Genomic DNA, 24,821 nt, shown 5'->3' with positions numbered 1-24,821 from the left:
CAACAAACTTCATTGGCTCCTCTTGCCATTGGCATCCTGGGACAAAATTTCTGCAATTTACAATCCTACCCAGAGTTCTAAGTGACACAGGAACCCATAATGTACCCCACTGCGGTAGTTATGCTGTAACACAGTGGCAGAGATTTTGGGGGTGAGAGGAGCTGTGAAATGTTGCAGATAGGGCTAAATATGTGACACCACCCCCAACTCCTCTCCCTGTGCTGGCTGTCTTCACATGAGTAAAAGGCTACTGCCAGCCTACATTTAGCAGGTTGCACATGCATTCTCGTGACCCTACAGGTTTTACTGTGTACTAGTCCTGAATTCTGGATACGGATTTTCCCCTCTACTGATTACAACACCCTTTTGCACGAATTAATCACCATCCAGCAAGGCTGCTTGCATGTAGAACCCTTCTTAGGGAATGTCCCCATGACTGATTTGGAGTATAGGAGAGGGACTAAAACATGGGTAGGCAAACTAAGGCCTGGGGGCCAGATCCGGCCCAATCGCCTTCTAGATCCAGCCCACGGATGGTCCAGGAATCAGTGTTTTTACATGAGTAGAATGCGTGTTTTTATTTAAAATGCACCTCTGGGTTATTTGTGGGGCATAGGAATTCGTTCATTTTTTTCACCAAAATATAGTCCGGCCCCCAACAAGGTCTGAGGGACAGTGGACCGGCCCCCTGCTGAAAAAGTTTGCTGACCCCTGAATCAAAGCAGTTCATGGTCTAAGTTGGTTAGACAACAGAGGCCTGGCAGAATTAGTGCACCTTGACCCATTAAGGAAGGTTTTTCTGCTCTAATCTCTCTCTTGAGAGAGTTCCACAGTTGGGGTGCCACAACTTAAAAGGTCCTATTCCACTTCCTTGCTAAACATGCTTCCCCTGGAGGTTGGAGGCAGTACAAGGATATTTGAGATTAATGTAACTCCCAGGCAAGTTCATGCCTAACATTGTGAACTGGGACTGGGAACCAAGGGGAGCCAGTTCATTTTTATTCATTTACTTGCTGTTTGAATTAAAAACAAACATGTAAATTAGAAATATGAAAAATATATTATGTATACACAGCCATGGGGCTATGCATATACCCCCACTCTGATAATTTATTATATATACTCAAATATTCAATGTATATGAATCATTCATAATTACATACATGCAAAGACACAGTTCATCATTGCTGCTCATAGGTTGTAAGGAACACGCCTTGCAATTATTAGAGCTACTTAGCTTTAATATACTCAATACATTTTACTGCTTTTTTTGTTCTACTTCATTAAAACTGAGTGGCTAATACTGCAATTTTCTGAGCCTAGCCCAGTTCCTACAATACATCAGCATCAGGGTTCCTTCATGGCATTTCATTTACTTTGAATTATTAAAATACCATTAATTTTAATATATGAGGTTACATCTCAAGCCTAATGTTTATACCAGGCCAAAAAAATAAATACCTTTGATTTTATGACTAATGGGGGGAAATTACAAGATTGGATTAATTGTACGCCACTGGGGACTGCTTCACATACAATGAATCCCTGCACTGGAAACACAGATTTTGTTCCTGCGTAGGAAAGCCACTTCTTTGCAACCAGGGCTGGAGTTATGACGATGTGCCCTCAGGCCATTGCCTCAGGCTGCAGGAGTGGCAGAAGCAGAACCGGCTGCTGCTGCACCTGCCGGTTGCCTGCTGGGGAAGCGGCTGCTACAACTGCCTCCAAAAGGTGTACATCTATCGCTTATGCTTACGAGTCCTTTGCCAACACAGATCCAGACTGCAACTGGGCAAAGCGTGTTCTCCCTAACAGAGAGCACGTGTTGCGGTTGGGAGAACAAGCCACCCTGCCGTTACTGGGCAGATTTGGTGAAGAACCCAAGCCTTTAAGTGGTTAAAATTGGGTTGCTGGGGAGTTTTGATTGTTGCCAATTTGGAGGAGGGGTCAGAGTCTTTAAATACAGGGGCCAGATGTTGGACGTCCTCTTGGCCATTTTGCACCAGATCACCCGCCCTCCCTCCATTTAATAGGGTGTTTTTTTCTTGATCGCTTGACCTTGCTATGCCTGTCATGGGGTTGTCCGCCTTGGAGTAGGGGCGTGGTAGGAATTTTGCCATCTGGTTGATTGGCTGGTGCCATTTGGTTTTTGCCTACTGCGTAGCAAATCGTCACAACTTGTAAGGTTGGTGGTTAGGCATTGGTTAAATTGGTGCTTGGAGGGGTAAGTGCCTACCCCTCCAAATGATGCGGAAAGGGAATTCCGTTAAAGGAATCCAGGGGCTTGCCACTCTTTTCATCTTTGTCCCTGGCATCGGACTTGGGCCGTGCAAGCCCCACAGGAACATGAGGGTGAGAAGTGAGGGACTAATGCCCAGCTTCATTTTCTCACCCAATACTTGTTTCCCACGCTGGCTTCCATTGGTGTCCGGAAGGCCAGCTCTGTCCCTGAGGGCAAGGACAGATAGTCATAACCAATGCCTAAGCAACCACTCACATTTTTTGTATTTTGAATAAAGTTGTGAACAAAATTATGCCAAAAACCTTAAACAAAAATTGATGTGTGAAGTGTGAATTTTTTGGGGGGTGGCATTGTGGGACTCAACACGCAAACACAAAACATGAACGCAGAGCAAATAACTCAAAGCGAGTGACCCCATTAACAGACTAAAGGTCAAGTCATGTGTGCAACACACACATGCATCATCATCATCATCAAATTAATTAAATAATTAATGATTAATTGTTTGCCACCCTATACCCTCAGGTCTCAGGGAGGCTCACAGGATAAAATCACAATATAAAAACACAAAATACATAAAATAAAAACAAGAACAGCCCAATAACCCCCCCCCAAAAAAAACCACATACACATATTGTTAAGGATGTACAGCCTGAGATGGCATTAGAAGGGGGGGGGGACCATTTGCCCATTTTACGAATAAGCAAAACTGGGACAGAATTTTTAGTGACTCCATTGCACAGAACTCAACAACCCATGTAGATCTGGCAACCTATAAATCTTATCTTGGGCTGTCCCTGTTCTTACACTTTTGGTAGGTCAGTCCTGATCTATGCTAGTTTCTTTCTGTATTTTCAGGAGCACAAGAAGATGAATCATAATAGAAATCGCTACGTACATTTTCCTTGCGCATGCAATATATTTAATAGTATTTGTAAAAATAAATAGATAGATAGATAGATTTGGATGCTGGGGTTGCTCTGCTTGTACACGTTTTTCAAGTGGCCTCCCAGTCCTCTTGTCTCTGGAGACAAGAAAAGGGAAAACACGTATATCTTTGAATGATAGTTAATGTCCTGAATTACACCTCAGGGCCCAAGGGGCAAATAGCTTGATTTTACCACCCTGAGTTGTTGCCAGTATCTGAGGAAGCTGACTCATAAGGGAACAGTGTGCAGAGCTCCTTTCAAGCAGAAATTTAAGAGTGCACAAGAGCCTTTGCTGTGATACTCTGCTGACAGCTTCTCTTTGACATCTCTGATTTATGTCTTATGTGCTCTTTTTTAAAAAAGGATCAAGACTACAAATAATCTGGGCCTTTAAACATATAACATGAGATAGCATTAAAAATGTACATATATTATTGCCGATCACAGAAGTCAAAGATAGAAAAAGTTCTATGTGAACACTGACTCTTTCCCTTGCCAGTGGAGGCTTATTTTAGAGATGACAGGTGTCAAACTGATCCCAATCAAAATACCAAGTAATAGAAATGATTTTTAAATAGGGGGGGGGTTTACCCACTCATAAGAATTAAACAGATTCTTCCTTTTAAACAGATAACATTGTTTTGCATCTGTCTTGTCTGCATACAAGAAAGGTCTGTGAAGCTTCACTGACTGAGATAAAACTATGAATGTATTCAGTGAATGGCAAAATCCCAAATTAATCTAGTAATGTGGACTAATGCATGGAATGTCCAAGCATTATGAAAGGGGTGGGGAACTGCTTCAATTACCTAAATGTCCCGTCCCCCCCCCCCCGCAAGCCCATCAATCCATTGATTTATATGTTGGCTTGAATGACATAGGAAATAGGACCCAAAATAAAATAATAGTCTCTAAGGCAGCATATTTTGTTAAGAATGAATATTTTCCTGAAGGAAAGGAGGGCGGAAGCAGAATACACCCACAACATTACTAAGTATAAGCTTGGTCATTTTTGTGGTCAATTAATACATGATTTCTGCATGCATAAAATATACTGCTACCTTATATTTTTTGTTATGTTTAGTTTATTTCAAGATCAAACCTCCCAGCCTGTTTCTGCTGTCCAGGCAGGAAGCAAAACAGGAGGGCCTCTTGAGCCCCAGAAGGCTATGTTATGGCTTTGTGACTCACAAATTCTGCAGCAGGCATAATTTAGAGTTATATCCTGCCCCATCCTGAACACTTTAAGTAGGCAGTAAAAACCAACAATCCTCCACCACAGTAAAGCATCTTAAAAGTTTTGTTTTGTTGTAGTCGTCACTGAAGGGCTCTCACCCTTGCTAGTTTGACCCCGGTGGCCAACTGAAACAACAGACAGATCTTGCAGCGCTTTCGCATGGTGTTCAGCTAGTCTGTGCTGTTATGTGATGTGCACTGCGTAGGAAAGTGCCTCATACCACATCAAATCATCTCCCCCATCTAGTCTAGTACTGCCTGCCCTAACTGGTAGGACTTCTTGTGGGGCTCAGGCACAGATCTTTCACATCACCCACTACCTGATCTGGTTAACTGGAGCTGTCAGGAATGGAACCTGGGACTTTCTGCATGCAAAGCACATCCTCTTCCACTGAGCTATGCTTTCTCTCCTAAACCGCTTTCTCTGAGACTTCTGGCAGTGATTGGTTGCACTGCTGAAAGGGAAGGGGACGTCTATAAGTATTCCAGCTGCTCATGAAGCAAGTGGCCCAACACAATATTCATAGCCTGTCTTGTGAAAGAAGTGAAAACTTTCAATTCAGTTGGGATTAAAGCTTCTGAAAGGCTTTATGGCTGCAGGCAGAAGGCAGGGTAAGTAATGGGATGGGATGAAAGAACCCGGGGGAAAGGCAGGTAAGAGGAGACAGAGCCCAGAGGATAAACAGGAGAGAGATTACAAGGACTTGAGGGAAGTGAAGGCTAAGGAAAACAGGGGCCATGGATAAAACATATATGGAAGTGTTACTCAGCCAACGTGTCCAGGGTAACTGAATGCACTTAGGGCAAGGGCTGCTTCACACATGCAGCTGAAAATACACATGCAGCCTTTGCATGTAGATTGGGGGTGGGGCCTGCTGCTACAATCCAACCTCCCACCGCTCTGTCACACATGCACATTTCCTCATTCTGTATATACCTTCTGACTATTTCAAGGACAATGGAGGCTGCATCAGTCTGTCATGAAGAGGAAGTGATGCAGCGGGGCTGCGCAGGCTGAACCAGGGTGGCTAATGGGAACTTTAGGGTGACTTTGAGTAGCCACTGGGAAAGACAGGCAGGGTATACAATTAATGAATAGAGGAATTAGCAAATAATAAAAATTAACAGCCGTAGACCTGGAGGTAAGGCAACCCCTGAATGCAGACATTCTGGCATTCAGAACAGGCTCCCACTGGGATGTGCGCGGTCCTGACATGGTGGATACTGGGAGCCCCAGGCTGGCTCAGTCCTGTACTTTCCTCCCTAGCTCCTTCCTTCCTTTGAGGCTGCAGCCTACTTACAGGTGATGAAGCCTGCAGGATGACTGTGTAGATATGCACAGCTGCATATACTCTCATCTTATCTGTGTATTATCACCTCCTTGTATAAACAATGGTGATGCAAAATCAAATTTCCTTTCATGGTGGTAGGCCATTCTTTTGTCCATATGCTGCTTTGCATGCATACGCCATACGTCTGTCTCATGGCAAACATAAAATGGTTGAATTCACTATCAATTACAGGTTGGAACAAGTTGGATTTCAATTACAACAGGAGAGCAAAACAGCTGGGAAATCCCCAAGGGGAGGCACGAGAACCAAGGGGGTGAACGGTTCATTAAACAGTACTAATTAGGGAGAGATGAACTCAAGATATAAAACACATCTTGTTGCTCTGCTTTCCTTTACTGAGACGGTGTCAGGACGAAACAGAATAGCACCTAGTTGGACTGAATCTATTTGAATCTCCCTATAATTGCTACCTCATTTGTAGCTTTAACAACTGGCCTAACTTTTAAAAAGTAACAAAAAAGGAAATTAGTGCCTTTCTAGTTGCCTAAATTACATTCAAATTAAACAGCTGCTTTGAGGGCAAGCATGAGTCAAAACGAAACAGAAGCTGGGGAAAAATACTTTATAGCTAATGATGTAGCTTGGCTAAATGGGAGAAACTTCCAGACTAGTTCTGTTGAGTTGTTTGAAAGAGTTACTACATTTTAGTGACATTTATAAGCAAAAGCCACAGTTAAAAAATACCAAGGTCTACATACATATCCTGCTTTACATTCTCAAACATTATTGTGGATAAAAACCAGCCCCCAAAACACACACAGTTGAATAGGCCCTGCACAATGAATACTGTGATAGAGTTGAACATGCTCATCATAATGTAATTGGCATCCACATTAGCTGTGCATGCACTTTTGCATGTAGAGATGTCCTCTTCTGGATCAAGCCCTTAGTGTCCCATACATGATAAATAACAAGAATACACACGAAGACCATGATCCCAAACACAGTCAAGTGGACAACGCACATTTCACTAGTACTTCAGTGTGCTTAAGTGCCCCATTAAAGTGCATTGCATAAACATTGATAAGCAAATTATCAAAAGCTTAATATATTTATTAGTAGCCAACAAAACTCCCAAAAGAAATAGTCTGAATTGAAAAGTGTAATCTACAAAGCTCCGCAATAAAACATTATGATTTCAAATGTAAGCAATAAAGTATAATGACAGAATTGTGAAAGACTTGCATGAAATACAAGCTTCCAATGAGATATAATTGGAAGCTGCTTTTGCATGCTTAATTTCCTAGTAACAAAATCAGAGCAATTTTTTTTCCTATTGAGTGATAATATGGGGGAAAAATATGACACTATTCAACCAAAGCTGAGTAGTTTAAGTCCCATTGGTTTCAGTGGAAGACTGAAGCATCTGCTTAAATCTCTCCCATCAAAATCAATGGGACTTAAAAATGCTTCCCTTGCCTGCACCTACAAGTCATTTTTCAAATGTATTTTTTGTTAAGCAACAAATGTTAAATGAGTATTTTGTGTGAATTTGCCTTTAATGCAAATATTTTACAGTGGAAAAAAATATATTTGCCATGTCGGTTACAGGGTCTGTGTTTCCTACTTCATAGAAGCCTCTATTTGAGGGAGTCCTTTTTTGAAATGCTACCTGGCCCAAGGTTCTCTAAAGATAGAGAACCTTAAAACAAGAGAAGTGTGTGTGTGTGTGTGTGTGTGTGTGTGCGCGCGCGCGCGCGCCTGCATGTAGTAGAGCATTTTTCCATACTACGGTAAGGTGAACTGTGCTTCTACTTAATTTTTTGTAATTATTTCTAAAATTGCACCCATACATAGGAATTAGAAAATGCTATTTCTCTGCAAACTTGTGTCTTCTTATGCCTCTTTTTGTGATACATCTCATTTATTTATTTTTCATATTTTTGGCAATGCATATGGTCAACTCCAAGACAGTTATAAGAAAACTTTTATTTTCTCTCCAAATCTCTTGGAATTATAGAGCACCCTCATTCCATGGAAACAAATTATTGTTTACAAATTTCAAAACATTTCACTCCATGAGAGTGGTAGGGATTCCTCAGATTGAACCAAAAAGTTCAGGTTCTGAGGCTGTGGCCCAGCCTAGTGAGTTACCAAGGACTGTGTCCAGGATTGGACACTATGAAGCCTATAGATTGGTTAGGCCTTGTCTTCCATGTAAATCTAGACACCAAAGAAGTACCACGTTCTGTTTGGTGCTTTACTCCTCTCTAGTTTCCAGCTAAAACTACTGACCTCAGGGGCCATGACTTGGTCCTACCCCGGGGTCCTACTGAAAACAAGGACTTAGCACAGTGGCATCATATAGTATATACAGTTCCTCTTATACTATGCCCTATAACGATCCCTTTAAGCCCCCTCCCAATATACTATGTTGGTGAAACATGTTGGTGAATGGAGCTCCCTAAGGGAGCCTGAGCACTGGTTTCAATGGGAAGCTGGACCCACAATACTTGATTTTGAAGAAAACAAACAAACTGGTTCTTTTGCTGTTGAACAGTTCTGATATCTTACCACCCATGGTTTGTCAGGTACCCAAATCTCCCACAAGTACTTCGGCATATCTCCAAAATTCAGTGCCTAAAAAGCAAGTAATAGTTGAATAAAAAGATTTGTCACTTTTACTGCACCTTAAGATAACCCCACCCCCCTCACAGTCTCCGGCACAGCCCAAATTAAAGATCAACTCACATGCTGTTACTGGGCTTCTGAGTCCCTTCATGTGATCTATAAGAGGCTGTGTGTCCCTCCCCCTCCACAAGACCTCTTTTGCAATACAGAGAACTCCCAATTTACATGGTGGTTACGTTCCAAGGCACTGCGTATTTAAGTGGAATCACATATATTTGAAACACCGTTGAAAAAGCCTGAAAACATTCCAACCCCACCCATTATTGTGACGCACACAGTTGCACCAAAAAACAGTCACTGCCTATACATGATGGCCTGTTTTACATTATCTTTTCTTGCCCCTTTTTCGCCTTGAAGAAGAATCACACAAACTAAGCTACTGTTGTACACTCAAATCCCTCGTGCAATGTGCTGTGGGAATATGCAGTAGACAGAAGAGACATGAGCAATACATGAATCAGGCCAATGAAGACTCTACATAAACCACCTGAAGTGCTTAACTTGCTTTAGTCCTAATTTCATTCATGTTTGAGGGGACAATCTAATGAGGAACAAATCAAAGTATGGATTTCTTTGAATACTTTTTTTTTTGTAGCACATGAGATAAAACCCATATCAGACATTAGCTGACCATAGCACAGAGTTCTTCAGCCTTGGGTCCCCGTATGTTGCTGGACCACAACTCCTCAGCCAACTCAGCCAGGGATGATGGGAGTTGCATTAAAAAACAAGGGAACCAAAAGGTTGCCATAGCAGATGCTGCTTCCCTGTGGTTGTGTCCCTTGTTGCTCTAGTAATGTAGTGAAGAGGTCATAGGACAGGGCTGAATCACATGCTAAACTCACAGCCTAGCATCTCCTGTCCATCAGTCAAGATCCTCATCAGCAGTCCCGGCATGGGGTCATAACATGTGGTTGGCCTCTTGCAAGTGACTTTCTCATTCATGCATTCTTATATTGGCAACAGCCACATGGAATGAAACCTAACATACAAACTGGATCTGTGCAAGCAATAAGGCACAATATTTGTATGGATACCTTTTTTTAATGAATATAAAAACATCCTGCAAAAAGCACATGAGGAAGAAAGGCTTCTAGCCAGGCCTGCTAAATTTTGTATAGCACATTTCAAGTGACTTTCATTGGTTGATATCAAGTAACTGAGCTCCCAGACAGTCTGTATTTAAATGGTTTGATCAGCACAAGTATATTGTTTGAAGAAACAAATCCGGAGGTCTGACATGCCAGTAAACGCCAGATTTCCCCAGGTTCCATTCATGATCTGCCAAGCTCTGTCAGAATATTTAACCCCATCCCACTCAGCTACTCCACTTTCTTGCCAGATTGCATCCTGTTCCCAATTATGACAGGTTTTAAAGGGTCAGGAACCCCCCCCCCAACACAAAAGTTGGCAATACTAATAAAGAAGCAAAATCTGTGTGGGATACTTTTGCCTAGTGAGACGAAATTAGCATTCTGCTCAGAATTATTTGCCCCCTCTTTTATCATGATTTGGTGAACAAAGGTGGAAACATCAAAAATGTTTACATCAAACTATGATGTCAACCCCTATGGAAAAACACATGTCTGTTCCACAGTTCTCCCATCAGACGCTTCTGATATCTTATACACATCCTGTATGCTTACAGAGTTACATCACAGTTCTTTTTACCTAAGGATTGGTCTTGAAAGGAGCTTCTTACTATTTATATTCACCGCAAACATTCTCCTCTGATATCAAGTCAGAAGCTTCCAATTGACTTGGAAGAATTCCTTTGTTTGCCAGCCGATACCTTATTTCAAAGAGAAGCACACCTCAAAACAACAGAAACCTGGTTTTTGATTCTTCCTTACTTTTGAATCAAACCTCCAAGGGTATTAGCAAATGCAACGCCACACAAAAAGAAAGAATACAGTAAGCTGATTCACAGACGTATTAAGACCACCCTACCTGTATCTTAAGGATATTTTTATATGCACCCAACAAATCTTGCAGCATTGATGTTGAAGCTAAGGAAGAGAGGACACCCCCCCCCCATCACAGTTACTGTTACCCATATATAATGAAGAAGATGCACAACTGAAGATTCAGATAATTCCTCTGTGGTTGAATCTTACTCGCTAAAACACAGGTACCTGGTTTTTGTTTGTTCTTTGCTTTGCCATTTTTCTCAGCAGAAAGTTAACCCAATAAGAAATACTTGCTTGGCTTAGCTTACAGCCCAAGTACAGAAATTTTACACTGGCCTGCAGGAGTGATCCTTGAACTTGTGTGCCCTCCCCACTGTGCAGTGCCAGCTCCTAGACATTGGTGGCCTACAAACAAACCCCATTAGTTGAAAAAGCAGTAGGGCCTGCATATTAAGAGTTCTCTTGGGCTGCTGCTGACCTAGTTGGGTGCTCTGTGAAAAGGAAGCATAGCAGTACTGCTAGACATGGGGTGGGCTCTGGGTTTGGCCCGTACCCACTTCCACTCACCCTGGAGGTGGCTTTGTCACCATAATTGATTATTCAGTGTGGATTGCTTGGTGTGCATTAAAATCTGCAAGAGAGGCCCCTTCTCATGGTCCCTCCAACTGGTGTTCATTATGCTGTGAATGAGGATAGAGCGTTCAAGTTGCAGAATTCCACCTTCCTGGGCTATGATTGTCATTGCACATCTTACAGTGCCAATTACAAACATATCTATCCAGCCAGGCTTTCTCTTGAGTTGAATTGCAAAACGGTTAGTGTAAATCTTCTGTGCTTACTGTAGTATTGTACTTTAAATTGCTGCATGGTTTTACCACTTTTATGTAGGTGGGGTTTTTTTTGCGCTTTCTGTAACTCCCTATTGGGATTGATAAAGGATGGAACAGAAATGTAAATATTAACTAGTAACAATTGGAGGAGACAGTGTGAGTCCCATTTCTGTGCTCTAATCACCCAGTTTTGTTGAAAGCTCTACGCATGATGCAGAGAGGAGATACTGGCTTTAGGCTTGGCCCCTGAATGCCCTGCATCTACATGCCAGGGCTTTGTGTGAACCAGCCCTTGTTCTCAGTCTGCAGGGCCAACATCATTCTGGACTTCTTTTACAAAAGCTAAGACTATTGAGATTTAATCAGGTTTCACACCGCTGATGGTCTGTGAAATACATATACATGAAAATGATTACCCCAAACCGTCATCTCTGCAACTCGCAAGTCAAATCAGGATTTATTTTTTTCTTAATAATAATTTGGCATGGAATTGCCCATGGGCAGGTTAGGTTGAGTTATTGTGCATGCAACCACGTGCTGCACTTTCAGGTGCTATCCCACAGATGGGACAAGTTGGCCCTGAAATTCATCACCATACTTACATGGATGGAATCCTACATATTTTGAGTCACAGAAGACTTGTGACACCACAATTTGTGTCAGGGCTCCCCTTCTCACCCGTCAGAGAGCAGATTCATCAAATGCAGTGTGTTTTGGCACATGTAGTGTTCTATATCTACCTCACGCATGAAGCTCTTACTTCTGGTAACACTCTTGATGACAGTGGCTACTTGACGAATTACCACTTTAGTGGAATCAAAAGCTTCACAGGTGAATCTATATGCATCTCCGGGAGCACCATGCATTCCAAAAAGGTTCTTCATAAGGCAAGTATACATGTTGAATCCACTATTATTTAGGAAGATAGACAAATATAGGTCTTCCCTGTGTACTTGCTATCCATACTTTAGGACCTTGGTGGTATTTCTAAAGGCTCTGCTCTACTAATTATAAAGGTAAAGGGACCCCTGACCATTTGGTCCAGTCATGGCCGACTCTGGGGTTGCGGTGCTCATCTCGCTTTATTGGCCGAGGGAGCCAGCGTACAGCTTCCGGGTCATGTGGCCAGCAGGACTAAGCCGCTTCTGGTGAACCAGAGCAGCGCACGGAAGCGCCGTTTACCTTCCTGCCAGAGCGGTACCTATTTATCTACTTGCACTTTGACGTGCTTTCGAACTGCTAGGTGGGCAGGAGCAGGGACCAAATAACGGGAGCTCACCCCATCGTGGGGATTCGAACCACCGACCTTCTGATCGGCAAGTCCTAGGCTCTGTGCTTTAACCCACAGCACCAGCCGCGTCCCCTACTAATTATACTTGAGACTTAAAACAAAGAGCAGAAAAACCTACGGCTAGGCTGTACCTAGTGGGTGATTGAACATCTCTTGCACAAAATACTTCTTACTCATACAAAATTAGCATGTTATGGAAAAGACTAGCATTCTTCCTAACAGTCTGAATTGTATAGGGAAAATTCGTTCACTGCCCTGTTTCTTTATCCAACCATCAACGTCACATGGGGTTTGCATGTTTTCACTTTTATTCTCCTTCATCCCTCTGTGACAGATGAGAAATGAAACAGACAAAAAAAAACCAAATCCTTGAACGGCTGAAGTGATTATTGTAAGTGTTGCAAGCTAGGGAAAAGAGGTGTGCAAAATACCCTTTGTGAGACAAGTTGCTGGTCCTACTGCAACTCTTTTAGACCCACTTAAAATTCTTCAAATGCTTTTCCAAAGTAAGAAACTCCAAATTCACCTCATTGTTTTCCTTTAAGCAAAATCTGGTGGCAATTCCGAGAGAAAAGAATTGCTGCTGTTGACACTTGGGTTAAAATAAATGTAAAATCCTGAAAGGGATATGGTAGCCATCCCACACATGTCTGCCTCAAAACTAGTGACTGAAGAAAGAGACAAAAATCTGCAGTTCCTTTCCCAGCAGGGGTCTAAAAGTCAACATAATTTAAGATACTGTAAAGTCGGTTCCCTGTAAACTAGAGTTCAGTTTGCTAATCTTTCTCTCCACCTCTGCTTGTGTTTCTGTCTCATGCACTGACACCACCAAAACGGTTCTGCAGAAACCGAGCTGGGCAATTCATTTCATCTAGTGCTCTCCATCAAGAAACAGAGGGGGCCAGGTGGAAATTCCTCAACAGAGTAACACCAGGGAAGCAGAGGGAAGGAGGGAGGGAGAGCAACATAAAATCAGCAGGTTTGGTGATATATTGCAATCCAGCAGCAAGAGAGATAACAACTGGGAATGTAGACGATTGCTCTCTTCCCCAATAAAATAAAAGCAGATTGAACTACCGACCTACACACAGTAATGGAAATGGTCTACCGTGTTGCTGGTTCCTGGAGAAAAGCAAAAGGAAGGTCAACGTGCAGCCCCCATACTATTTGAGAGTTTTCTTTTATTCCTTTTTCAGCTGACTAGTGCAATATATTGAAAAGATTTTCTGTGCATTTAATTAATACGTATTCTTTAACAAACATGCAATACCTTGTTCCTGCAGCCCAGAAACTAGCAAAATAATGTGAACCATAATGATTACACACAAACACACACTCTGAAGCATTTTAAATATTCATTTACCATGTGTGGATGTGGTAGCCACTGGGCGGATTCACACATTGCATTAAGGGGGCAAAGTGGACACCTTAAAATATAAGGTGTGGAGATAGAGATAAGACAGCTCCTGCAGGCAGGTATCAGAAAGTGTGCTGCCAAGTGTGCTTTCTAGATCTGTGCTGGTGTTCTGCCTGACAAGAATGTTGCACACACAACTAAATAACTTACAGCACATCAAGGGCAGAGCGGAATTGTACGCACTGGCCCTGCTACCTGTCTCCAAATCTTGACGGAGTCTTCTGCACAGAGCACCCATCACTTTGGGCACCTTCAGTTGAAAAGTGAAAATATATAGCGGGATTATGATTATGATCATGATCTGTATTACCTGCCCTTCACCCTAGGGTCCTAGCTGTTTATACGAAATCCACATTTCTTTCTTCTCTCTCTCTCCCTCTCTCTGTGCTTTCCTTTTCCTCTTGCTCTGCTCTTCGGTATCTTCAAACCCCTACTTAAAGTGCTTGGTAGCCTGACCTGCTAGTCACAGGTACTGCACATTAAAGTGGAAAATGGAGATTTGGCACCTTGCTGTGTTCAGCTGCTTGGTTTTCGGTTTGTTTTGCTGCAATGTTTTTTTCCTGGGTGTTTCTAAGAATTCAAAAATAACACATTGTTTACACATATATTTTGTTAGGGGCTGTTTACATTTTTGCCAATTTAATCTTTGTTTTATTGTATCACAGCTCTATTCTTTTGGATTATATATTAGTAAGGTCCAACATGGCAAATAATATGCTGATTATTTGTTAAAGGAAGCATCTGGTAGGTACACCAATGCCAACCTACGTTTATGACAGGAACAAAAATAAACCTTTTAAATTAATATTTCATTTGCCAACTGTTCCTCTTGCTCTGCTGCAAGCTGCAATACCAGACCTGGCTATGCCATATTTCACGTAACCAGGAGAATGATAGTCCCTCCCTGCTCCCGCCAAACCCCACCACCATCATACTGGACCACCAAGAAACCAAAGCAAATGTAAGTCCCATTGAGTGCAATGGACCTTATTTCTAAGCTGATGTGTATAGGATTGCACTGTGAGAGACTCAACTCTACCATTGTCTCAAATGTGGCAGGAAGCTAGTGAGAGCCAATTAACACAATCCAACTGGCATGCTGGTGATAGAATTCATTAAGGCGCTCCACAGAAGATGAAGTCGTCAGGGAATTGCTTTACTATATGCTTAATTCACAACTCAATCCACATTTACAGTGCCACAGTCTGAAAGACTTCCAGGGGTGCACAAAGATCGAATTTCTCAAGCATTCCTATCTGTTATCCTTATTTGCCAAAGCAGCCTAAGTTTGCGCGTGCTTTTCAGTGCAGAGACCCAGTGCATCGCAGGCATTGGTCTGCTATTGGGGCTGCCAGCAGCCTCTGCCAATCCTGTCACGGAAACATAATCTTGCAGTCAATTGAAATAAGTACAAAATTAAACCACTGATTTAAATGTATTGTTTCACCTGAATATATTCATACTGAAAACAAGTAACCTTGGCAAGAGGTTCTCTATAGAAGTAATGCCCAACCATAGGATTCCAAGTGAGAAAACAGCCATCCTTCAGATGGGGCTCAGTTAAGGACAGAGTTGCTTTACTTACAGTACTCACTGATACAGAGTAATGCCACCTCTTTATTTGCTGCCCATGGCAGACATTTTGTACTGGCACACACATGAGTTTTACCGAAAAGACCAAAAATAAAAGTGCTGGTTAAGGCTATAGAAAAAGACTCCCCATTTATATCCTAGACACACATGGTAAGATGCAGCCACCCTGCGGTGGTCTTATTCCCAAGAACTGCAGCAGTGACACTTAATAGTACTCCAGTCTACGCTCACAAAGACCAGTGCACTGATAGAGACATAATCTTGTGGCATGTTTCCCAAAGCAGTGGTTGCAATACAGATGAAAATGCACACCCTCATTCTTACCATGTCTTGGGCTGTCATTGTTTGCATCCACCTTCAGCGGCTGTTATTACATCCCCATCCCCTTTTAGTACAGTATAGTGGAAAAGTAGAAATGGATCATGTCTGCCAACCTCCTTCCCAACATCTGTGCATTTGGTAGGTTGCAGGAAAAGGATGTCTCTACACATACAGCTGTGCATGTGAAGGGTCTCTATGCAATAGGTCACACAAGATTCCCAACTGTGTGGAGAGTCTGCACGTGCAACAGCCCTAGGCACGTACACTCCCCTTTTCACATAGTGCAGAGAACCCACAGACATTAAGGATTGGGTACAAAGCACAAGTCCGGTCCTGCTCCCCATTTCATGCATAAGCTATGTGGAAGGAAGGAAGGAAGGATACGAATAGCCTTTCACATAATGGAACCAAGAAAACTGCATGAAAGCTCTTTTGCTGGATCAGGGCATAGATACCACGATGAGACTTGGAATAGGACCACAGTGACAGTATGAAGTAACATCAGGTATAGCTGCATTCGAAAACTAATCTTACCTGATCCCAGTTAACTTCCTGTATCACTATGGTAACAATGGAAGATCTAGGTCAAGAGGGAGAAGTCTACAATGTGGATCTCTACCATTAAGGTGTGTTGAAAAATGAGGGGTACTAAAAAGTTGTAACAACTTTGGGAATTCAAAATATATTTTGGTTAAATTAATATAATTTAGTCTTACTTGTTAAATAAGATGTGTGTTGAATTACACAGAAATAATTAAAAATGACTGTCAAGTACTTGCAATTATGTTATATGTTATTATTTATTTAGCATTACCTGACATTTTCAGAGGGTAAAATTTAAAAAGTTTGTGCTGCTTCATCATAGACGTCCCAAGCTCAATGTTGCCCAGTCGCAAAAAATAGCAGGCTTGAATTCCTCACACCCAAAAATATATTGTCAAGACCCCATCTCACAGGAAAAAATTACAAGAATTATGTTTCAGCCCCTAAAATGACATACCCTATGCTACTCCACAAGCATTTTGCCTCTTCCGAGAAAACCAGCATAGTAGCATTGCCTGCTGAGGGCCTAAATATTCTGACATTCCCAGAGTGGCTGAGAAAGGCTTCCTGGCTGCCGATGGGAACACTGGAAGGGCCCTTTGTTGTTGGCAGCAAGGAGCAATGTTGAAGCATTTGCCTCCTGAAACCATGTCTGTGAAAACATTTCATGAAGATGCTTTGGCAGGCTTTCCCCCAGGCCTGTGTAGAGCTGCTTCCTTTAGACGGAACGGAGTCCGCTTCCCACGGCTCTGCCAGGGCCGCCCCACTGTAGCACCCCAGAGGTCCGTAGCTTCACCTGAAACCTGGAGGCTTAATGTCCGGCAAATAAAGTGTATGGCTCTAGTGAACGAGCAGGGGCCAAACTACTTACTTGAGGCAATATTTATTTAGACCTAAGCTTTGTGCAGAGGCCAACACTGCACAGTCCTCTTTCCCTCACTTGAGACGAAAGCCACACAGCTCCTGTGGGCTGTGGGCTGGCCTCAGGTGGCCCCTTAAATGGCATGGAAATGCCTTGCCAAATAAGAGGTCAAGGGACACAGATCTGAATAAGTATTACCAAAAAACAAAAGGGGGGGGAGTGTGGATGCAAATTTAGAAGTCATTACTATAACACTCACCCAGAGTTACTGACTGATGCCTCCTGAAGATGTGGACAAGCTCCTTAAAGAAAGGAGGCCAACTACCTGCCGTCTTGGCTGATTCCTGTCGTGGTTCATTTGGGCAAATGGGACAATGCTCCACCAGCCTCAGTCTGCCCCAACACCCTGCCTTCATACTGGCAGCCAGTCCAGAGGGCAGCATTGCTCCTTCGCTTCCTCCTCCTTGGCCTCAGTGATGCCCTTGCAAATCTCAGCTGGCAGAAGGAGGAGCTTGAATGAGCTAAAGGCATTTTATGGCTCCTGGCTCCCTGCACAGCGGGTCTCCCTTTCTTTTCCCTGCCACTCCCAATAGACACTGTAGTAAACCAAGAAACCTGTTTTAGTTTCACAATGGCAGTTTAAATTACACATGCATGGGGGAAAGAAACCCCCCCCCCATTAAATCTCTACTTAGAAAAGAGCCCTAGATAAGACTTTTGCCACCTGGCACAGCCTGTTTGGCTTCACGGTGCTCCTGCCTCCAGTTTGCCCTTATTTCTGGAAGAGTTAAGAGCCAGAGACTGAACTGGAAACCAGTTGTTTCAAAAGTAATTAAAAGCATTACAAGCTTGAAATTAAAAATGTATGCCTGATTACACACACACACACACGCACGCACGCACCACCTATTAGTGTGGACTGCACACCTTGTAAAAGACCACTGACAAAATGCAGCACAACAGCCAAATGACCACAAATATATAATTTTATCTGCCAGCTCCCATAACTCCTTAATTACTATTTATTATTTCATTATTATTTGCTAGTCACTTTTTCTCACAGTGATCCAAAGCAACTTCCATTAGAAGCAATTAAGTAAAAACCCCAAAACACAGCTATACTGATAAAAGGCAGCACTTATAAATCCTGCCCAGCTGAATTCCAACTTTCAAATCAAGAGCCAAAAGTCTGAATAAAGAGAAAAGTATTTGCCTAAAAATAGATAAAGATGGTGCCAGGCAAGCCTTCCTGGGGAATGCATTTCAGAAGCAGGAAAAGCAGCACTGAAGAGGTCTGTTCTCATGTTGCCACCCTTCCAAACCTCTCATGGGCACTTGAGGGAAGGGCCTCAGATGATGACCACAGGGTCTGGGTCATTTCATGTTGGGAGCCGCGGTCCTTGAGGTACTGGTGTAAGGCCTTATAGGCCAAAATCATTGTTTTTAATTGAGCCTGCAAAATAATTGTTAGCCAGAATTAGTTTTATACATTCAGACCAGTCAACAATCTGGCTGCCAAATTCTGTGCCACTTGCAGTTTCTGAACTATCTTCAAAGGTAGCCCACTGAATAATGCATCACAGTAGTCTAACCTGGAGGTTACCAGAGCACAGATGACAGAAGTTAGTTTGCCCTGTCTGGACAGGGAGTGTAGTAATAGATCCAGGGTGGTAGTAATAGATCCAGGAGCACCCCCAAGCTGTGTACCTAATTAAAGAAGGTGTTACGTTTCCTGACAAATAGAGACAAAGTGTGGTTTTGCACAAGCCACTATACCTTCCAGACAGAACAAACTGGCAGCTCAATCAAAATCCAAGGCAATGTACCTCACATACCAGTAGCTAGAATTTGCAAAATGATGTACTGTACTTGCCAGTGCACGCAGCCAAAATCTGTGCTTCTTTCAATCCCCAGTGATTAGCTCCTAGCTAGGTCTTAAGATAAGAAGCCTGTCCTGCTTCCTGTTATATTACATCCATAATCAGAGAAGCTCAGCCACAAGGCTTGTCCATCTGTCACCTTTCACTAGCATAACGTTGCTTTTAAAATAGAAGTAACAGAAGTCACTGAAGGTTTGAAAGTCTAGAAATATAGGTATTCGGGCAGGTTCACTTTCAACCAAATCCTAATGCCTTCAAATGAAAGGGAGACCATACAATCCTTCTCACCCCCAGAAGTGTTTTGCTCATGCAACAGAGAAAAGGCTCCCCTTTCAAAGAAGCAGGAAACTCTTCCTCTTCAAAATGAACAGAAAGTTTGCCACAATGGAGAGAAAAGGTCAAGCCGAACAGGCCTGAAGTGTTAAGGAAGTCTGTCAGACATAAAAAGTAGGTTTCTCCATGTCTCTAAGGAAGCTACGATTCAATAGTTTTGCTGGTTGTATGATTCAACAGTTCATTTGAACCACTTTAACACATGGCCTCTGTCTACCAATGTGATAGCAAATCCCAACAGAGGAAAGAGCAAGAGGAGGAACTTCCCAGGAGCATTTAAATATATCTATGGCAAATGGGACTCCACAGCCAGGAGAGAGCAATCTTCCCCTGATGAAAACAACATGGGATTGCTAGAATGAAATGATCACCTGCCATGTAAAAAACACATAGCCATAATGGTGCAGTAGACAAAGTGTTGGACCTGGGAAAGCCTGGGTTGAAATCCCTACTCAGCCATGAAGCTGACTGGGAGACCTTGGCCCAAGCACTCCCTCAGCCTGGTCAAGCTTGCAGGGTAACCGTGAGGACAAAATGGGGTGACCCTGTCAGACCACCTGAATTCACTGAAGGACAGGCAAGAGATAGTGAAAGAGACAGAGGGTAAATCAATGATAATATATTAGATTTAAATGCTAGGAGATTGGCCTAAATAGTTCATACAAAATGTAATTGTAGTATTATGAAACAGATCAATAACCATAAGACTTTTAGAAGACATCTGAAGGCAGCCCTGTTACAGGGAAGTTTTTAATTGCTGATGTTTTATTGTGTTTTTTTATATATTGTTGGGAACCAACCACAGTGTCTGGGGCAACACAGTCAGATAGGTGGCATATAAGTAATAAAATGATAATAATAATAATAATAATAAATTTTATTTATATCCCGCCCTCCCCAGCCGGAGCCGGGCTCAGGGCGGCTAACAACAATAAAACAATACAAAAGTACAACATAAACAACATTCTAAAATCATTCATTATAAAAATTAATTAATTAATTAATTAATTCAAGCCACTAGCAACCATTGGGCCAGAGCTCTGCGAAGATTGCCGAGGGAGGGAGTCAGGCTGTGCCCTGGCCAAAGGCCTGGTGGAACAGCTCTGTCTTGCAGGCCCTGCGGAAGGATGTCAAGTCCCGCAGGGCCCTGGTCTCTTGTGACAGAGTGTTCCACCAGATCGGAGCCACAGCCGAAAAAGCCCTGGCTCTAGTTGAGGCCAGCCTAACTTCTCTGTGGCCTGGGACCTTCAAGATGTTTTTATTTGAAGACCGTAGGTTTCTCTGTGGGGCATACCAGGAGAGGCGGTCCCGTAGGTACGAGGGTCCTAGGCCATATAGGGCTTTAAAGGTTAAAACCAGCACCTTAAACCTGATCCTGTACTCCACCGGGAGCCAGTGCAGCTGGTATAGCACCGGGTGAATGTGATCTCGCAGCGAAGACCTCGTAAGGAGTCTCGCTGCAGCATTCTGCACCCGCTGGAGTTTCTGGGTCAGTCTCAAGGGCAGCCCCACGTAGAGCGAGTTACAATAATCCAGTCTGGAGGTGACCGTCGCGTGGATCACAGTGGCTAGGTCAGGGCGAGAGAGGTAAGGAGCCAACTGCTTAGCTTGGCGGAGATGGAAAAATGCCGCCTTTGTTATAGCTGCAATCTGCGCCTCCATGGAAAGGGAGGTGTCGAAGATTACACCCAAACTCTTAACGGACGGTGCTGGCACTAATTGCGCCCCCGCAAGAGATGGGAGTTGCCCCCCCAATCCCATATCGCCCCGTCCCAGCCACAGGACCTCTGTCTTCGAAGGATTTAGCTTCAACCGGCTCCCACGTAACCATCCAGCCACAGCTTCCAAACATCTGGTCAGTGTGTCTGGGGCCGAGTCAGGATGGCCATCCATCAACAGATAGAGTTGGGTGTCATCGGCATACTGATGACAACCCAGCCCAAAACTCCGAACAAGCTGGGCGAGGGGGCGCATAAAGATGTTGAAAAGCATCGGGGAGAGTATCGCGCCCTGAGGTACTCCACACACCAAGGAGTGGCGCGATGACAATTCCCCCCCAAGCGCCACCCTCTGTCCCCGACCAGAGAGAACCAGAGAGAAACGAGCGCAGCCATTGAAGGACTGTGCCCTGGATCCCCACGTCGGTAAGGCGGTGGTCCAAAAGTTCGTGATCGACCATGTCGAAAGCTGCTGATAGATCTAGAAGAATCAGCAGCCCAGACCCGCCTCGATCCAGCTGTCTACGAAGGTCATCTGTTAGGGCGACCAGAGCCGTCTCAGTCCCATGACCAGCACGGAAGCCGGGCTGGAATGGATCCAGAGCCAATGTTTCATCCAGAAACCCACCAAGCTGTTCAGCAACCGCTCTCTCAATCACCTTGCCCAGGAACGGAAGATTCGAAACCGGGCGGTAATTGGATAGATCTAAAGGATCTAATGATGTTTTCTTTAAGAGCGGGCGCACCACTGCCTCCTTCAGTTCCCCTGGGAATGTCCCCGTGCCAAGGGACAAATTGATGATATCCCCCAGGAGGGCCCGCACCTCGTCTGGACACGCTCTAATCAGCCAAGACGGGCACGGGTCGAGAGGACAAGTGGTGGGCTTTCCAGCTCGGAGGAGTCTGTCCACATCGGCTGGGGATATCCGGTCAAAGTGGTCCAATACTGGACCCGAGGACAGTCGAGGGGCCTCCAGTTCCTTCATTGTATCCAAATTGGCAGGGAGGTCATGGCGGAGCGACAAGACCTTCTCCGCAAAAAAGCTCGCAAATGCCTCACAGCCGTGTGTCACTATCATTATCATTATTCTGCTGTTAGATAATAGCCAGAACTCAATGGACTTTCCATGCTTACAGGCAGAATAGCTCTGAGTACTTGATACTGTACTGAGAGACAGAACAGGAAGAAAAGGCTGTTGCCTTCAGTTCCTATTTGTGAACTTCCTAGAGGCATCTGTTGTGGTCAGAATGTTGAGCCAGAAAGATATTTAAACTGCTTTATCAGGGCAATATGACTTCCAGGTGATTATTGCATATGAATGTCTTTATGCCATATTCTGAGTCACAGTAAAGCATGAGTGCTTAGCACGAGTAGCTCAGCTTCTGCTGTCTTCAACTCTACTCAACTAAACTTCTGACCCAGTTGTATGTGTCTGAAACATGTACGGTAGTTGGAAAACACAGTTTAGTATCAAAGCAAGCATACAAAGAATCTTTGGGTGCCAAGCAGAGTTGCCCTTGAAATGTATTTTTGGTTTTTATGGAAGCCGCCCAGAGTGGCTGGGGAGGCCCAGCTAGATGGGCGGAGTATAAATAAATTATTATTATTATTATTATTATTATTATTATTATTATTATTATTATTAATTTAAAGCAAATCTAACACAGGTGAAACATCTTGGATTTAAAAGGAATCCAAAAGTGTTGGGGGTTTTTACAATTTGCCCAGTGCATTCTTCTCATACATATGTCATTACTAGATTTTGTCTGCAGTGAAATTTATATCAACTGTAAATAAACTTTCAAAAAAACATTTGAGAATTTTGAGGGAAGCTAAGACAGACTCACTAAAGATGAGCAAATTGTCTCAGGTGGGTTTCAAGTACCCTTCAGTTCTAAAGAACTTTGGAGCTTCACTCTGTATATTGTACTTTCTTAATATGAAATAGGGATTTCCCTCCATCAAGTTTTATTTAAAGAAGTTGCAATTGCTAGAAACTATCCTAGTCAAAAATTCTTCTGTATTTGCTCTCTGGTATATCTTCTTCTTTGTTCTTTCTAAATGCCTCACATTCTGCCCTGGTGCTTGTAATGATGGTACTGTTTGAATAGAATAGAAGGAGTTGGAATTGAATAGAAGGAGTTGGGGAAGGGTTGTGCATAAGTTTTATAGGCTTTACATTTAATAATACAGTCAATAAAGCTGACCCACTTAATCAGTCAAATGCTTTCCATAGTGGATGTTAAAGTGCCGTAGGTCAGCTATGAAGACACCATTAAACGTGATTTAGCCATTATTTCTGACCCCGTAAAGTAGATGGAAGGGACAGTTAACACCTTCCAAACTGGACCTTTTTCATAATTGTCCATTGGCAAAGTAGCGTTATCTGCAGGCCTATAATATAGATAAGCCCTATGCTATTTCCTGAATACTATACTTCCCTCTTTCTTCTACTATTATACATAGAGAAAAAGCTCTCCACACTTCATGTAAACACCACTGCATAATCATCCTCTCTCATATATGTCAAGCTATTAAAATTTTATATCTACACCTGTTTAAGGAGATTGTGACTGCTTCCCTGGCAGTTGCGGAAGAAAGTGTTCAGTTTTGCTAGGAATTCAAAAGGAACTCAGATCAGACTAAGGGTGCAATAGTCTGTTTTAATAGGATTCTTGAGCTTGAATGATGCCCCTGCCAAATGACCTATAATTAACTGAGTCAGATGCAGTGCGCAGGTCATGATGTGGTCACATGTTTGCATCCAGTGAAAAGGGAATCACAACTCTCCAAAAACTGGAGAATGTGGCAGAACTGGACCCATCAGAAGAGGCTGCTTTAGAATAAGCTCTGGGGAGTGGCAACAGTGAGAGGGGAAAAGGAAACAGAAAGGAGAGCTAGGGAGAAGAAGGTGAAGACCTATGAAGGACCAGAGACATCTGGGAAACACAAAGAGAGGGATGGAGGAGGAAGAAATGGCGTGAAGGAAGAGGGACAATGTCCAGGAAACCAATTCCAGTTCCAGTTAGTAGCCATGTTGATCTGTTCTAGCTGCACACATACATAGTCTTTTGAAATATTAAAAGACTTCCAGTAGGACTTAATTTACCTAATGATTTCCTCTATTGGAAGCCAGCAAGTGGTCTGCTAGCTCCGTGGGCCTTTTTTCTCCTTCCTTCCCTCCCTCCCTCCCTCCCCACCCCCCGCCACATGCCCCCATATTGGCTCAGGGCAGGCTAGGAGAACCCTGAGCACAGCGCACTGGGGAACAAAAAAGGAGATGGTTCTGCCTGACAAACTGAAATGTTTATCCTGATGGAAAAATCTCAATGCTCTGTTGAATTCCACCTTAACTGTGGCATAAATTGGGTTGCAACATTTTGTTAATTAATTGGTAAGATCAATTTATTTTTTTAAAAACAACACTTTAATTGACTAAAAACATGCCTCTGATTAATCAGTCAGCAGATTTTTTTGGGGGGTGGGGTTTAAGATCATCTTTCATAAGTATATACTTACAAAAACTGCAGAAAACAAACACTATTTCAGAAGAAACCTTTCTCTCCTGTGTGTGAGAGTAGGAAAAAGGGCTCTTCTAGGGGGGCCCTAGTTTCAGACAATCATCCTGCAACTTAGAGAAGGCAACTGGGACAGGGTTGGGAGGTGGGGCCAGCACAGTTGTTCCTCTGCTCCATCCCCACACCTGTGGTGTGGTGGTTAGAGTATCAGAAT

General features: G+C 43.2%; 1 protein-coding gene across 9 annotated transcripts in view; it reads right to left on the bottom strand.

The window, feature by feature from the left end:
• PCDH9 (protocadherin 9) overlaps nt 1–24,821 on the bottom strand; it is a 776,382-nt gene that overhangs the window by 401,422 nt on the left and 350,139 nt on the right. For 4 of the 9 annotated variants that reach the window (XM_082221376.1, XM_082221380.1, XM_082221381.1 and 1 more), the window contains exon 3: nt 8,274–8,339. The exons of the other annotated variants lie outside the window; for them this stretch is intronic. In XM_082221376.1, coding sequence (XP_082077502.1) covers nt 8,274–8,339 — 66 coding nt within the window. The remainder of the gene's footprint in view (nt 1–8,273; nt 8,340–24,821) is intronic. 9 annotated transcript variants of the gene reach the window in all.

This window comes from Podarcis vaucheri (assembly GCF_965113315.1).
Source record: "Podarcis vaucheri genome assembly, chromosome: 4".
NCBI classification, from domain to species: Eukaryota; Metazoa; Chordata; class Lepidosauria; order Squamata; family Lacertidae; genus Podarcis; species Podarcis vaucheri.
This window is presented reverse-complemented; position numbering and strand designations above follow the sequence as displayed.